We start from the raw sequence: 16389 nt of genomic DNA, 5'->3' as shown, positions 1-16389 counted from the left end.
ATGCACACATGCACATACATACACAGAGAAGAAGGTTTATTATAAGCAGTTGGCTCACATAATTTATGGAGGCTGACAAATTCCAGAACCGGGGTTGGCAAGCTAGAGACAAGTTCAAGTCCAAAGGCAGGAAAAAAACAAAGTTCCACTCAAGGCAATCAGGTAGGAGGGGGATCCCTTACTCTCAGGAGAGTCAGCCCTTTTGTTCTATCCAGGCCTTCAACTGATTGGACAAGTCCCATCCACCCAGCAGTGGGAGATCTGCTTTACTCAATAGTCTATCTATTTATTTTATTTATTTATTATTTTTTTAATAGTCGATCTATTTAAATGTTAACCATTTAAACCTCCATTCTGGGGCTACTGAGAGTTAAAAATGGGGAGGAAAGACAACCAGTAGCCAGCAGAGGATCATTCATTCACTTATTCATTCATTCACTCACTCATTCATTCCTCTCTGGGGGTTGGATGAGAGCATGAACAGTAATTCTGCTTCTGTCCGCTGAGGTCCTTCATGGCCTGTAGCAGTCTGCCACACAGTAGGTATTTAATCCATGCATGGCTTCAGCTCAACATGACCTTGACATGTCACTCCTTCCCCACCCTGTGCTTGTCCCTCCAGGCAGCAGAGCATGGGGCTGAGAGCCAGCCGTCCCCAGCAGTCCTGCAGCTCACCAAGTCATCTGGAAAGAGCTTCTTCCCTCCCGTCCCCGCGGCCTCCAAGATAAAACCCAGCCTCAGTTCCCACACAGGTACAGGGTTAAAAAAACAAAACAGCATACTGGGGCTTCGTCTGTGTCTTAAGACTCTGGGCAGCCCAGGTGGCTCAGTGGTTTAGCACCTGCCTTTGGCCCAGGGTGTGATCCTGGAGTCCTGGGATCGAATCCCACATCGGGCTCACTGCAGGATTCTCCGTCTGCCTGTGTCTCTGCCTCTCTCTCTCTCTCTCTCTGTCTCTCAAGAATAAATAAATAAAATCTTAAAATTTTTTAATTTTTATTTATTTATGATAGTCACACACACAGAGAGAGAGAGAGGCAGAGACATAGGCAGAGGGAGAAGCAGGCTCCATGCACCGGGAGCCCGACGTGGGACTCGATCCCAGGTCCTCAGGATCACACCCTGGGCCAAAGGCAGGCGCTAAACCGCTGTGCCACCCAGAGATCCCCTATAAAATCTTAAAAAAAAAAAAAAAAAGACTCTGTGCCTTCTGCCTCCTGCCAAGGGTAGATCTTTGGAAAGTGTGACAGTTTGGGCCGTTACCAGCTGTCTGCTCCTTGGTGTTAGTTTCAGGTTTTCGGTGCAGGGAGTGGACCAAGGCCACTGGCCTCATGAGAACAAACATTCCCAGGGGCACTGTTTTGCTTCTGGCCCTTCCTGACACCCTGACACCCCAACAGTTTGAAATGGTGGTTAAAAACACGGCAGGCTGCCTGTGTGCAGTCTGTCTTGGTCTAGGTTTGAATTCTAGCTCCTGTGGTTGTTACAGTACAGGACATGCTCATGGTGAGAACTTTGGAATATAGATAAAATTATAAATGGAAGAAAACCACCCATAGGATCCACCATCCAGAAGCAGTGGCCATGAGGTGGCCTTGTTTTGGGTGAGCAGCAGCGTGAACACCAACGCCTGTTGTAGGGACAGTGTGTTGCTGGCATATCACAGTAGTAGATGTAGTAGAGTGGAGGTGTTGGTGCTCCTCCAGGGGTGCCCACAAACTGTCCCTGGCCTGCAACAGAAGGCCAAGCTTTTATTTTTATTTTTTTTTAAAGATTTTATTTATTTATTCATGAGAGACACAGAGACACAGGCAGAGGGAGAAGCAGGCTCCATGCAGGGAACCTGATGTGAGACCCAATCCCGGGTCTCCAGGATCACGCCCTGGGCTGAAGGCGGCGATAAACCGCTGAGCCACCTGGGCTGCCCAGAAGGCCAAGCTTTTATTTTATTTTATTTTATTTTATTTTATTTTATTTTATTATTATTTTTTTATTTTATTTTTAAGATTTTATTTATTTATTCACAAGAGACACAGAGAGGAAGAGACATAGGCAGAAGGAGAAGCAGGCTCCATGCAGGGAGCCCATGTGGGATTCGATCCTGGATCCCAGGATCACACCCTGAGTGAAAGGCAAACGCTCAACCTCTGAGCCACTCAGGCATCCCGAAGGCCAAGCTTTTAGAAAGGCGTGTGGCAGTTTGGCGGTACGACCACTTGTGGTAAATGGCCTGCCTTCTGTCTTTTAAAAATTTTCCAATTAGTCTTTCTAGTGATTCATTATTGTTATTTTTGCAAAAGTATTAGTCCCATATGGGCTGGAGAAACCTGACAAGCAGGCCAGTCCTCACCACAGAAGGGCCTATCCCGCTGGCCACGTCATCAGAGCTCACTATTGCACAGTGTTACTGTGTGTGAGGCACTGGGTGGGTGTCAGCCCACCTGTCCTCATGGTGGCTCTGTCCCCATGGTCCAGAGAAGGAAACTGAGGCACAGGAGTTCAGGGCCTTCCCCAAGGTCACACGGCTGGGAGCGACAGACCTGATGCCTAACTCTCAACCACACTTGCGTGCTTTCCCTCACGTCTTGTTTCGTTATCTTTATTCTTTGCGGGCATGTTACGGCCCTCGCTGTAGATTTCAAAGACCATGGCAGTGGTGTGCATGGCCACACAGTGTCTCACTGGTGGGTGTGCACCTTGGCACAACCTGGTTCATAGCCACACTCTCAACCTTCTCAGGAATCTCTGATCTTGGGGACAGAATTCAGATTTACCTGTGATTTCTCAGTTCAGCTCCTGGAACTGCTGGCAGCAACGCAGGCCTGCAAGAATAACACTTCAAAACCTTAAAAAAACACTTAAAAAAAAAAAAAAAAGCCACTTAAAGTGTTCTTTAGCCATATGGGATTTGACGCTTTAAAAGCTTTTATTTACTTATCTTCTTGTTTACGTGCTCATAAAATAGTAATGCTGCCCCAGAGAGCACAGCAGCATCAGGCATGGGAACTCCGAAGTGCAGGGTTGGGCGTGTGCCCACCACTCTCCTCCTGTCAGGCAGCCAGGCATGCTGGACGCCAGTGCCCCAGGTCCTTGCTGGGAGGGGCCCGGTGATGGCACCTGCCTGGGAGCGGGGGGCGCTGGGCATCTCCGGAGAGGCCTAGTTGTCAACCGTGTAGCCAAAGTCTCTGGGATCCTGTGATCACCCGTCCCCTGGAGACAAGCTCCTTGGAACCTGTCTCTATGGGTGATTTTCTTTCTTTTTTTTTTTTTTAGATTTTATTTATTCATAAGAGAGACACGGAGAGAGAGGCAGAGATATAGGCAGAGGGAGAAGCAGGCTCCATGCAGGGAGCCAGATGTGGGACTCGATCCTAGGACCCCAGGCTCATGCCCTGAGCCGAAGGCAGATGCTCAACCGCTGAGCCACCCAGGTGCGCTCTACGGGTGACTTAAAAAGGAGTTTGCTTTTCCCACTGTTTTATTATGAAATTGCTAATGTACCCAGAAGTACGGACAAGAGTACAATAACCTCTGGTGGAGCCATCCCGGCGCCAGCAGCAGGCTGTCCTCTGCTGATTCTGTTTCTGTTCTCCCGCAACACGTTTCCATCTGCTCGTTTGTTATTTGCTTTCCTGGAGAGGTTTCAAGAAAATCCCAGAGCGTGCCACTTCACCCATGAATCTTTCAAGAGCTTTCTGTCTGTGATGACAGAGTATTTGTTGCGCATCACGGCTAGACGAGTTCAGCACGTTTCCCCATGTCTGTGTACAAAAGAAACCAGCCTTTTCCAAAGAAACCAGAGTGGACTGTATTGGCCCCCTCAGTTGGTGAGAAGGGGGCAGAGCCTGAGCCCCCAGCTTAGGGGAGGTGCTGAGCCCTGCTTTGTGGGCACCCCTTCTCTCGACTATGTCTGCAGAGCCCCACGGGGCACAGAGGCTCCCCCCTCTACAGCTGCGTGTTTCTGTGATGGAAGAGTTAGAGCCCGTTAGCATCAGTGGTCCTCCTGCATGCTCAGCCGCTGGTTGAACGGGTAAACTGAGTGGAAGTGATGTCTCCAGGCCCACACCACGTGTCGATGGTGCAGCCAGGGCTGGTGCTCCCGGGGTCCCGCCACTGGGCCTGAATGTCTCTGCCTGGGGGAGGAACACGCGTGTCCTTGGCAGGTGTCCAAGGAGGCCCTGCAGGAAGCCAGGGTTACCCGGGTGTTCTGTATCTCTGGCCTGTGCAGGGAGCTGTGGGTCACCACTGATGGCGTCTGCACAGGCTGCAGCTCCCCTGGGGCAGGGTCCTTGGGCCAAGAGACCCTCACAGTTTTGTTTTTTTTTTAAGATTTTATTTATTCATAAGAGACACAGAGAGAGAGAGAGAGAGAGAAAGGGAGGGAGGAAGGGAGGGAGGGAGGGAGGGAGGGAGGGAGGGAGGGAGGGAGGAAGGCAGAGACAGGCAGAGGGAGAAGCAGACTCCATGCAGGGATCCCAATGTGAGACTTGATCCCAGGTCTCCAGGATCACACCCTGGGGTGGAAGCAGGTGCTAAACCACTGAGCCACCCAGGGATCCCCGAGACCCTCACAGTTTTAATGTGACTGCATGTTCTCTGTTCAGGGCAGTGGTGTCACTGGCCCTGGATTCATGCCTGCCGTGAATCACGTCTGGGTGTGCAGCTTTGAGCCACAGTCCTGGAGGCCTGTGAATGGGGGAAGAATGGCCATCACCGAGTGGACAGGGCATGGATGCCAGGAGATGTAAATGTATCTCCTCATTTATCACTTGCAGAAACCCTACCATGTATGTGCCCATTTCACAGAATGATGAGCAAGGAGCATAGCTCACCCCAGCCACTCCTGTGCCCGTCCATGGCGGCCCAGGCCTGAGCCCACACAGGTGCTCCTGCACTTTGCTCTCATCCCTGTCCTGGGCCGAGCACAGGGTCTGTCTTCCCCATGCTCTCTGCCAGCTAGTTCGGGGAGCATGAAACCTGTCCTGAAACCATCCTAAAAGGTGATCTGATTCCTCTAGATGAGGAGCTCTTGCTGCCCCCTGATCAGGCACTACTTAATTGACATTCAGAACTGCTAGGGATGTTCATCCCTAAAGCAGTGACGACAGGCCAAGCCCGGCCCTGAGCTTGGAGGAGACTGGTCAACTGGCACCGCAGTTTAAAATCATGTGAAAGTCACATCGTGCACAAAATGTAGAAGTCCAGCTTCTCCTGTGAGAGGAGGGGCTGGACACAGATGGCTCCCCCCATCCCCGCCTTCAGTGCCTGATGTGGCCGCTCTGGACATTTGTCCTCGCTGACTGCACCATATCAGCGCCCACAGTGCCCACAGGCCCCATCCTCCCCCCCACCCCGCCCCGTGGCTGCTGCTGGATGCGAGCTCCTGTTGACCCTCTTCTGCGGGCTCCCTGAGCGCAGGGACGTTAGGCTCTGTGTGCCTGGTAAATACAACAGATGCTCAACAGACAACAGATGGATGGCCAGACAGATGGAGGGCTGCCCCCACACAGCGAGGCCAAGGGCTCGGTCACATTGACCGCTGGGCTCGCTGGGTCTCTGGCCTCCTTCTCTCGTCGCGTCTCCCGACCAGCTCGTGTGCGTCTCCCTGTGCTGGTCAGGAGCCTTGTTCAAGTCCAACCCACGTTCTTTTCAAACTGCGGTAAAACTCATACACAGAACTCCGCGTTATAACGTGTGCAACGCGGTGGCATTTACTATGTTTACAGTGTGGTGGGTCCACACCACTGGGTGGTTCCAGAACCTTTCATCACCCCAAAAGAAGACCCTGAGCCCCATTCCTCCCCCTCCACGCCTGGCTAGGCCCTGGCAACACTGATGTGCGTCTGGTCCACAAGGTCGGCCTGTTCCGGCCCCTTCCTGCAAACAGGCTCCCATGACATGCGGCTGTGGGTCTGGCTTCTTGCACGGGGCGTCCCCCTCTGGGCTGTGGCAGCAGTAGCACGGGTGCCCTGGAATGGCCAGTGGCCGAGGACTATTCCTTCAGCCGCATGACACACGTTGTGTCAGGTCCGTCAGTGGTTTCCGCCTCTCAGTCTCCGTGAATATCGGCGTGTGGCTGTCTGTTTACACGTCTGTTTCCGGGTCTTTGGAGTAACACCTGAGAGTGGGTCTGTAGGTCACAAAGCAATTCTCTGTTTAATTTTCTGGGAGACCACTGCCTCGATTCCCATCAGGGCCACTCCATGTTGCATCCCCACCCAAGACAGTCCTGAGTCTCTGTGCTGCTCCTGCGGGCTCAGGCTGTCACCTCTCCTGGGACAGGAGAGAGAGAGGAAGCAGCCAGACCCTTGGACTCCCTGTTTCTTCCCCGATTCTCCCAGAAGCAGCGGGCTCAGCCTGCCCCCCTCTCGTGGGGACACAGGGCACATAGGTGCCCGGGGCAGGCAGGTGTTGGGAAGAGAACAGAGTGGACAGGGCTGACCACAGGGCTGGGGGTCGGAGCTCAGGATGTCGGGCGGCCTCTGCACCTGGGCACCCAGTGGGGTCTGGGGGAGACACCTGCTCCCTCGCTGCTTCCTCTTCTGATTAAACTCTGCTCGGTAAACCAGGAAACCCTCCCCATTGCTGTGTCGTGGCTGCTCGCAGCAAACAGGGGAAGGAGAGGGAAGGAGAGGGAGAGGAGAGCCGGTTGCTGGGGGAGGGAAAGGGACCAAAGCCACGGGGGAGGGGGGGATAGGATGTTCCAGAAAGGACAGGGCTGTAGGGGGTACAAACGAGGTAGCCTCACCAAAGAGCCCGCTGGGCGCCTGTAGGTCCTAAGTGCCCTGCACCAGTTGTTCATTGTTTCCTTTCAGGCCTCACAGGGGTGGGGGGTGGGGGGTCACTAAAATAACGTCCTCTCCTCTCCCATTCACCGTGTAGACGAGAAGATGCTCCAGATGCCCGAGGTCAGCTTCACCTTCCCCAGCGCCACGTGGCAGAGCAGCCCGGGCCCAAGCAGGGCCCCACTCCTGCCCCGGGACATCCGAGGTCAGTGCCTGAGCAATCCCACGGCTCACGCGTCCCTGTCTGCCCGCCACCCCCCAACCGGCCCTGCCGCTCCCCACTTGCCCCTGCCACGTGCTCAGTAGCCACGCTCGCCCGCTGGCCACTTAACGGGATGGCACAGGTCTAGCACACGGGCAGACCCACCGCGCCAGCCCGCGGCTTTCATTCAGAAACAACACTGGTTGCTTCGTGTAATCGAGAGTTAAAACAACCTCCCAGAGAAGTTGTGCTAATTTTGCACATTTGCCTGAGGCACCGTGAAAGTGCCAGTTTGGCCATAACATTGTCAGGCCTGAGTGTTAACCTTAAAATACAAAGGACGCATCCTATTCCTCTTCTGCTCCTGTGTCTTGATGACACTAATGCTGAATCCCAGAGACAGTTTAAGCCGTGTTAGCATCTGCGTTCCTCCGTGTAATCCTCACCCCAGCCTGGGAGGCATGTGCTGCCTGAATCCTTGCTGGGGATGGGAGACTCCCTCTGGCAGCACTTCCTGCCCTCCTCCCCACCTCCACACCAGCACACAACCCGGCATCTGGAAGGAGGAGTATAAATCAGCAGTAGGCCTAAAGCCCACCAGGGAGGGAAGTCCTTTCTTTGATCTAACCTGGATCTGTCTTACTGTACCTTTAACCTATTCCCTCCTGTTACTGTTTCAGAATAGGTCAGGAACTCCTCATTACCATGCCCCTCTTTTCAAGGGTTCTTGGGGAAAGGGTCTCAAAAGTGTTTGTTGCCCTGGGGCCAGTGGTACAGGCCAGTTTATTTGTTTTTTATTTTTTTAGAGATTTTATTTATTTATTCATGAGAGACACAGAGAGAGAGAGAGAGAGAGAGAGAGGCAGAAACACAGGCAGAGGGAGAAGCAGGCTCCATGCAGGGAGCCTGACGTGGGACTCGATCCCGGGTCTCCAGGATCACACCCTGGGCTGCAGGCAGCGCTAAATCGCTGGGCCACTCAGGCTGCCCCTAGGCCAGTTTAAACAGTGTGAGGGATGGGAAATCCTCCCGATGACTCCCCACTCCAACTGCGTGTGTCAACTAAGGTGGAAAAAGTGACTGAGGGGGTCCCGGGGACAGGCCTGTGCGAGCAGAGTGCAGGGGAGCGGGGTCCCAGGCTGGGGAGGTGCGGTCCCACAGGGGACCCCGGCACAGGTGGGGCTAAGAAAGGAGGAATGCCCACGTGGGTCCTGAGTCAAGTCTGGCTGGCAGCTGAGGCCAGGACCAGGACACCCACCTAGGGACCCAGCCGTCAGGACCCTGGCTTTACCGGCCTCGACCACGGACTAGAGTCTCCCCACTCCTGCAGGGTCTACGGATAGTGGAGGCCGACACCACAGCCCACTGCCTCCCAGCACGCCCCGCAAGCCCCGGGGCAGCGGCAAGCGGCCGAGAAGGCCACAGTGAGGATGTCAGCCAGAAGGCCAGGCATGCGAGGGAAGGCCGGAGAGGCCGGCCCCAGGCACAGGGCTCTCTCTGCCCTGGAGTTGAGTTCAAGAGACGGAGCCCTGGCAAGGACACTTCAGGGGGCAGCCAGCCAGCTTCCCACTGCTCTCTGTGCTGACGGCTGCCTCACCAACTGTGCCAGAGGGAAGGCCGTTGATGGAACATCAGAGCCCTTCTGAAGGACATCTCAGGAGGAGCCTCAGGCCTCGTTTGGGTCATTCCCAGTTGTGAGTGATATTCCCAGGATCACTCCACCCCACAGTTTCTGCTCTGGGAGAATGGTTTCACTCTTCACCTGATTGGGCGAGGCCCACCCACACTGCGGCAGGTCCTCTGCTGAACCCGACATCTCCTTACTGATGTATTTATTTTTTAAAGATTTTATTTATTTGTTCATGAGAGACACAGAGAGAGGCAGAGACACAAGCAGAGGGAGAAGCAGGGAGCCCGATGCAGGACTTGATCCTAGGACTCTGGGATCACAACCTGGGCCAAAGGCAGATGTTCAACCATTGAGCCACCAAAGCGCCTCTCCTTACTGATTTAAATGTTAATCTCATCTGAAGAACACCTTCACAGCACCACTGCCCGCTGATGTTTGATGAAACGCCTGGGTATCATGGCCTGGCATGTTGATGTTTCAAATTCACCCTCACGCCCCATGGGCCTTGGCCAGCAGAGTGACACCATCCTGTCCCCATGTTCACATAGGCTCTGGGGGAAGCCTGCATTGGGGAAGCATGAGAACACTCCCCATTCTCGTGACCCATCCATCCTGTCACTGTGTTGTAATGTCCGTCCCCACACACCACAGCATGGAGGACATTGAAGCAGAATCGTCAAGGAGCATGAAGCCACCCGTGTCAACTGGGAACCCAGAAATCGAGGTCCTAATCTTTTGTCAAGACAGGAAAGTCCGGGAAACTTTGAGCACCACCCGTGGAGGGCTGAATCATCGCCTTCTCCAGCTGTGCTTTCAGCGCTTGCTGTGGCTTTCAAACCACTGCCTACATCTCGGGCTCTCAGAGGCATCCCCATTTGGAGGCCATGGGGACCAGAGCTACCTCCGATGCAGCATCCAGTGGAATCTATGGGTTTTAGGAATCAGCTTGTTAGCACATTAGGGCTGGAAGGTGGAGGCGTGTTGTTGTCTCACGGCCTGAGCAGTCAGCAGGTTGGCTTGGACCTGTGTATGCCTGGCACATGGCAGACACCCTATAAGTGTGCAAACTGCACAGCTGGATGCCAGATGCCATGCCTTCTCATCGTAGGACCTGCGGTCAAGGAGGAGCTGCTGGGCCTTCTGGAAGAGTGTGTGGAGTTGGGGAGGTCGGTCCCACTTATCTTTGGGGGCTCTGCTGTCTGCTTGGTGCAGACCTGCCAGGGGCACCCTCTGATGCTCACTTCCCCTTCCCTGGGGGAAATGCTGAGCCTGGGGGACAAGGATGACTTCTGCTTTCCTGCCCTGGCCCCAGATCCTGGGTAGGGCAAGAGTTACTGGTTGCCCCCTATATCTGCTCACTTTGTTCCAGGATAATAGAACCCCTCATTTTTAGCTAGTCAAACAGCTCACAAAATAAGGACTGTATCTCCCAGCCTCCTTTGTGGCTGCATATTGCCATGTAAACAAGTGACGGATGGGATGCAAGCAGCTGCTTCCAGGAATCTTCACCACAAAGGATAATACGCATTTTCCTCATGCCTCTTTCCTTCTTCACTTCCTCAATCATACTGCCTGGAATTTGGATGTGATGGGTGGAGCTCTAGCCACCGTTTTGAGGCCTTGAGGACAGAGGCCTTGAGGACAAAGGCCGGCCCTCAGGAGGATGGAGTGGGAAGCTGGAAGGAGCAGAGATGCCTCTCAGCATTGTTACACCCTACCTGCAGATGAGAACTTGAGAGGAATAAATGTGTATCCAACGTTCACCTTGTCTTAGCTGATCAAGGAGGGGAAGCCCAGGCAGTTGGCAAGTTGTGGCCAGAGAAGTCCCTGGTAATTTTGTGAAATGACATCAACAGATTAGAAATGACAGCATGGTAGGACGTGGTGTCAAATAGGGCCCCCAAGTTCTTCCTAGGCTGGTGTGAACATACAGAAGGAACTCCTGGTCTTTCTTCATCCTGCCTTGAGCTGGGTGGAAAGGTGGGCCACAAAGAGAGCTGTAGACCGGTAGGCTATGGACTGGCCCAGGCATCTGAGAGATGGCTGAGGAGGCACTTATATCGGGGGAGTAGGGGTGGTATCCCAATCTCATGGGGGGCGGTGTGTGTACTAGGGTTCTCCAGCAAAACAGAACTACTGGGGTATGTGTATGTGTGAAGATACTTGGTCTAGGGAACTGGCTCATAATTGCGAAGGCTTGGCGAGTCCACAATCTTCAGGGTGGGCCAGCAGGCCAGAGGCCCAGGGAAGTGCCACAGAAATCCCTTTTCCTCGGTGAAGCTCAGGCTTTTGTTCTAGTCCAGCCTTCAGATGGTGAGATGAGGCCCACCCACGTTGTGGAGGGCCGTCTGCTGATACACATGTTAATCTCACCCCCAAACACCCACATGGGAACATCCAGAATAATGTTTGACGCACATCTGAGTGCCATGGCCCAGCCACATGGACATGTAAAATTTGTTGTCCCGGGGTGGTAGGGGGACACAGGACCAGGAAGAGCCAGGGTGGAGAGGTTCACAGCCCCTCTGGGCCAGCGGTTGACAGCTGGGGAGGCCCCTGAGCTCAGGGTCAACCCAGGTGATGGAGGTGGGAGGAGGGGGAGGATCTTGAATTTGGCCCAGTTTGAACCCAAAATGACTGAGAAAAATAACACAAGCGTCTGAGTATCCCCAGGGGTTGTATTTGGGTGCATTGAGCTCATGTGACTATAGAACTTGCACCTGTGACAGAAAGGTCACACTGTGATCTCACCACTTTAGAAAGGCAGAAAATTACATAAAGGGAGCATTAAGAATGTCCTTCCCCACCTTGTGCCTTTTTGGAGGTAAATCCCCTTTAACAATTGGGTGCATGCTCTTCCCAGTTTTCCCACAAAATAACCCATTAAGAAGTGTCTCAGCGTAGGTCCCCACAATTGCAGAGGCTGTCACAAGACCAGGACACAGGTGGCTTCTTTGGGAGGTGATGCCAGGGGAGCAGGGAGGCCAGACCATGTGAGACTGGGAAGGGAGAAAGCCACCATGCCCATGGGTATCACCATGGTGCCTCTGTGGGCAGCAGGAGGTGAAGTTTGCTTACCAGCCTGGAATCGACCCCCAAGCACCAGGGAAGGGGATCCTGGGGGCACTGGGCCTGCCTTAGGCTGTGTTTGCAAGTGGCCCAAGCATTCTCTCCCCATCCCCAGCAGTAGAGGAGTCCCTGGGCAGAGAATGGAAACTCTGATGCAAAACTCAGAGCAAACTACATTTCGGCCACATTGGATCAGTCTGCAGGCTGCAGCTTAAGGCCAAGGTGAGGCCTGGGGGCCAGAGGCATCTGGGACAAAAAAATCCTTTGCATACATTCTCATGCACAAACGTGTGCACACCCCCATGAACCGGTCTCCCGCCTCCCACCCTGCTGTTGCTCACACTGTCCCCTCTGCTTGGAAGCCTTCCCCACCCTCTCTGCCACCTTCTAGTCCTTTCCCAGGAGGCCTCCTCTTCTTCCCTGCTGGGCCAGGTACCTCAGAGCCTCCCCTGGCACTGCACTCACCCACCACATGACGACTGTCCCCACCACTGTACGTTTGGCACAACAGACCAGCCCTGCCTTACATCTCTGTGTCCTCCCTGGCCCCGAGCAGGTGCCCATGGATGGCTGTGGGATGGAGCGACAAGGGTGGGAGGGAGCAGGTGTGGGCAGGTACTGCGCTGAGAGCAGGAGGTGCAGGGCTGAGGCCCTGACCTGGGACAGCTGTGTGTGGTGGGAGGTTGGTCCCTCCGCAGCCAGCATGGCACACTGGGAGATGTGCATATGTGTACACATGCACAGCAGCCATCCAGGTGCTTTTCAGGGCCTGTGCTGGGCCCCAATCGAAGCAAGGGAATGCAGGCATTGAAACAAACAAGATGTCAAAGAAACGAGAGGGTAAAGCTTTATCCAGCCCCTAACCTCACTGCAAGCCCCTAGGGGCTGTCGTCAGCTTATGGCCTGGGGATGTGGAGCACTACGTTGGGTATTCATGCCCAGGTAGCAGAGCTGGGATTTGAACCCAGGGTGTGTGGCCTCTTCCCTTGTGACCCCTGGAAGCCAGGCAGGATATGCTGGGCAATAGAGAGTCACAGCATGTTCACAAGCAAGAAACACAAGGGTGGCTCACAGCGGCTCGGTGAAGGTGGGCTGAAGGCTTATGGACAAGGAATGAGCATGTTAGAGAGTCCTTTACCGTTTGAGAACCTGGTGAGATCCTGTGGTTGCCATCCATGTCACATATGCACACCTGTGTGTCTACCCTCACCGGTATGTGCCACGTGGAACGGCCACGGAAGGAAATCCTGGGAACGGGTCACTGTGAGGGGCTCAGGGGCAGGTGGGCAGGAGACTCCTTTTCATTGCATGCATTTTCTATGCATTTGGATCTTTGTTGTCTTCCTGTAACTTCATGTGGGAAAAAAAAGGAATTATTTTTAAAAAATAACAATAGTTCTATATGCTGGGGAGGGCAGCTCTCTGAAATATACCAATAGAGGTTCAGAACAGCATGTATGATAGGCTCTTATGTCTATATGACAATTATATAACGTATGCAAATGTGGTGGTGGTGAATTATTTCTCCAAGAATTCCCGACACAAAGACAGAAACCCGTGCTCCGTTTGTGAGGCCCAAGCCACTGATCAGAGGGAGGGTGGAGCTGGGAGGAAGGAGCAAGCCTCAGCCCTGGAAATGGATTCTTTTTGTTCTACAGACGGATTCTCCCCCAGTTTCTGGTCTGTTCCACGGGGCCCCTCCCAAGAGGGGAGGCAGCTCTGTGCCGCCCCTGACTTTGTGGAAGGCACCCTTCCTGGAAGGTTTGCTGTGATGCTCAGAGCATCAACTTTCTCCTCTGCCTGCGGCCCAAGGTCCAGGTGGTGCAAGGGCACCAGGTGGGTTAGGGAGGGAAAGGAATCCGGAGGCTCAAGGAGGGAGCCAAGTGAAGCCCCAGTAGGCATAAGTGCCAAGGATGCAGTTGCCACTGGGCAGACACATGCTGGCCGTCTCAGAGTCCACATTGTAGAGGAGGTGGGGGCAGAGAATGAGTGGTAAGCACTCTGATGAAATCAAGCTGCAGGGCCACAGTGCTTGGTGGGCTACTTTAGAGAGGCTGGTCAAGGAAGGCCTCCTAGAGGAAGTACAGCCTAGGTGGGGAGCAGAGCAAGAGCAAAGGCCCTGGGGCAGACTGGTGGTGTTGGCTCTGATAACATAATGCAGTAAACAGCAGAAGCCCTGAGCTACATCAGGAGGTGCTATGGCCTCAATGTCTGTGTCACCCTAAAATTCATACTTTGAAATCCTGACCCCCAGTGATGATGGTATGAGGAGGTGGGGCCTCTGGGTCATGGGTCATGGGTCACTGTGCCTGGGTCATGAGGGAGGAGCTCTCATGAATGGGACCAGTGCCTTCATAGAAAAGGCTCCAGGGAGCTCCCCAGATCCCTCCACCATGTGAGGACATGACGTGAAGGTGCTGGCCATGAACCAGGAAGAGGGCCTTCCCCAGAATGTGGCCATGCGACCCCTTGGTCTTGGACTTCCAGCCTGTAGGACCGTGAGCAGTAAATGTGTGTTGTTGATAAGCCTCCCGCCTGTGCTACCTTGTAGCAGCAGGAACGGACTAAGATAGTCCGGGCGGAGGTGTGGGCATTCCAGAGAACCAGCAGGTCCTATCGAGCGCTGGAGCTTTGACGGAGGACACGTGAAGACTTCTGAATTGCCCCCGCCTGCCTGCCTGCAGGGTGGACACTGTTCAGTGACTGCACCCCGGGTCCTGGCATCCTCTACAGGGCGGCGGAGGCTGAACCTGCAAGCGAGGGGACCCTGCTGGAAACATCCTGTGCTCAGCTCTGTGTTGTTTCGAGCCTTTGCCGCAAGAGGAAAGGGAGGTAGGGGAGCAGATTCAAGAATCCGGCCTGGAGAGAGATGCGCAGGGAAGACCCTGCTGGGGAATGGTGGTCGGTTTCCCTGCAGCAGAGGACACAAAGTCTGAGTGGCCCAGAGGAGTGAGCCTGCAGGCATGCAAGCAGGGACAAGACCCTTGTCACACTGGTGATAGAAGCCACCAGGTGGCAGGACGGCTAACATCTCTCTGGCTCCCTCCTGAGAACGAGGAGGCTGGAGGCTCATTCCCCGAGCTGGCTTGTTCTTTCTGGTTTTGCATAGATCAGCCTGTGTGTGGAACATGAGGGCTTGTTACGACTCAGCCAGTGGCTTCTCCCCCTGCCAGGGTCCTCAAGCTTCCTGTCCATACTCCAGGGTAGCCTTTACCAGGTGGAATTGGAGGGCTTGGTTTCACTCTTGCAGTGCAACTCAGGCTCCATGAACCAGAGCCAGGGTGCCCTCACCTTGGCCCTCCAGGGGCCCCCTTTCCTTCCCTTTGGGGGCTCCTGCTGTCCCTTGAATGAAATGTAGCCTCTGTGGCATCTGCCCCTACTGGCCATTCCAGCAACCAGGAGGGTGAAGCAGCAGGCGGCTGAGAAGGCTTGCCAGGACTGGGTTTGGGGTGAGGTGCATCGGGCTTGGCAGACCTCTGGGGTGCTGGCCGTCACTGACATCACTTCAGATGCTCCCATCTCCAGCCAGCACCCCTTTTCCCTGAGTTTAAGATGAAAGCATCCTTGTGTCTCCTCGACAGCTGTGCATTTCTTGCTCGGCATGCACAGGACCAAGGGCACAAGGTTTGGGCCCTAGACTATTCTCTAGTGTTTCTGACCTCTCTTAGAGGCACACCCTTGGCCCCTCTGCCCCCTCCCTCCACCAGCCAGTCCTAAGCCTGCCCTCCTCATTCCATGCCCCAGTCTTCCTCTCCCACCCTCTCTCTTACACCCACCCCATGCAGGGGGACCCTGCAGTGCCTCCTGGCTGGTCTCCCTGCACAAATGCTGTCAGGGGTCAGCACTCCACACACATCGCCTCTCTCGTGCATAACCAGCGCAGGAGGTGAGGGTTATTATTTCCAGCATCATCCATGTAAGGACCTGGGGGCCCAGAGAGGCTAGAAGGCCCGCCAAGGAGGCACAGGTGCTGGGAAATCGCCCCAGCACCCCTGGCGGGGTGAGGGAGGGCTTGCCACCTCTGGATGGCCCACACCACCCAGTAAGACATGGGACACCAAAACTGCAGTGAGACCGAGGTGGTGCAGAGGGTGCACGCGTGCAGGATGCATTAGGGGGGCTCGGGCATCTGCACCCTGGGATTTTTCCTGTCTCCTGCAAAGATATAGGTGGACTTTGCGATCCTCACACCTCTGCTTTGTTTTCTCATTTTTCCCTCATGGATGCTCCCACCAAATCCGGAGCCCAGCGAGCACTCAGAATCTCCCCGCGGCCTCTATCACTCGCAGATGACATTTCCTGCCCAAGCCACAGCATCTTCTCTTTCCTGTGGCAATGCTGGTTATGAAACCAGAAATAGTTGCAGGCGGCATGGGACACCAAGATAACTCAGACCAAAACACGGAGACTGAGCCAGGCTGTGTCAGCCTGGGGAGGCTGCAGCCTTTGCACCAGGGGGCCAGGGGCCCCTGAAGGTGGGCCACACAACCAAGTTGCTGTGGAGACAGACAGACAGCTGGGGTCCACCAGCTTGAAGGCGCCCAGGGCCTGGAGGAGGGGGAGATGAAAGCTCCAGGGCGGACCTGGCCTGCTCACAGACCCCTCCCAGCAGGTGCCCTCCAGCTGGCCTGTGCAGCTCCGGCTCCCCAGCCCCAGACTCTGCTTCTGGGCCTGACTCTGCCACTTGCGCCACTGTGTGTCTC

The 16389-nt window shown here is 54.6% G+C and overlaps 1 protein-coding gene across 3 annotated transcripts in view; it reads left to right on the top strand.

Annotated features, from left to right (window-relative positions):
- The window catches only part of LOC112640198 (kinesin-like protein KIF19), a 45243-nt gene extending 32054 nt beyond the window's left edge, over positions 1–13189 (top strand). For 2 of the 3 annotated variants that reach the window (XM_049111196.1, XM_035717516.2), the window contains 3 exons: positions 623–752; positions 6883–6990; positions 8318–13189. In XM_049111196.1, coding sequence (XP_048967153.1) covers positions 623–752; positions 6883–6990; positions 8318–8415 — 336 coding nt within the window. In that variant the 3' untranslated portion in view covers positions 8416–13189. Of the gene's footprint in view, positions 1–622; positions 753–6882; positions 6992–8317 lie in introns of those variants that run through there. The other variant, XM_049111197.1, reaches the window with a different exon arrangement.
- Positions 13190–16389: the final 3200 nt, after the last annotated feature.

This window comes from Canis lupus, chromosome 6 (genome assembly GCF_003254725.2).
Source record: "Canis lupus dingo isolate Sandy chromosome 6, ASM325472v2, whole genome shotgun sequence".
NCBI lineage: Eukaryota > Metazoa > Chordata > Mammalia > Carnivora > Canidae > Canis > Canis lupus.
This window is presented reverse-complemented; position numbering and strand designations above follow the sequence as displayed.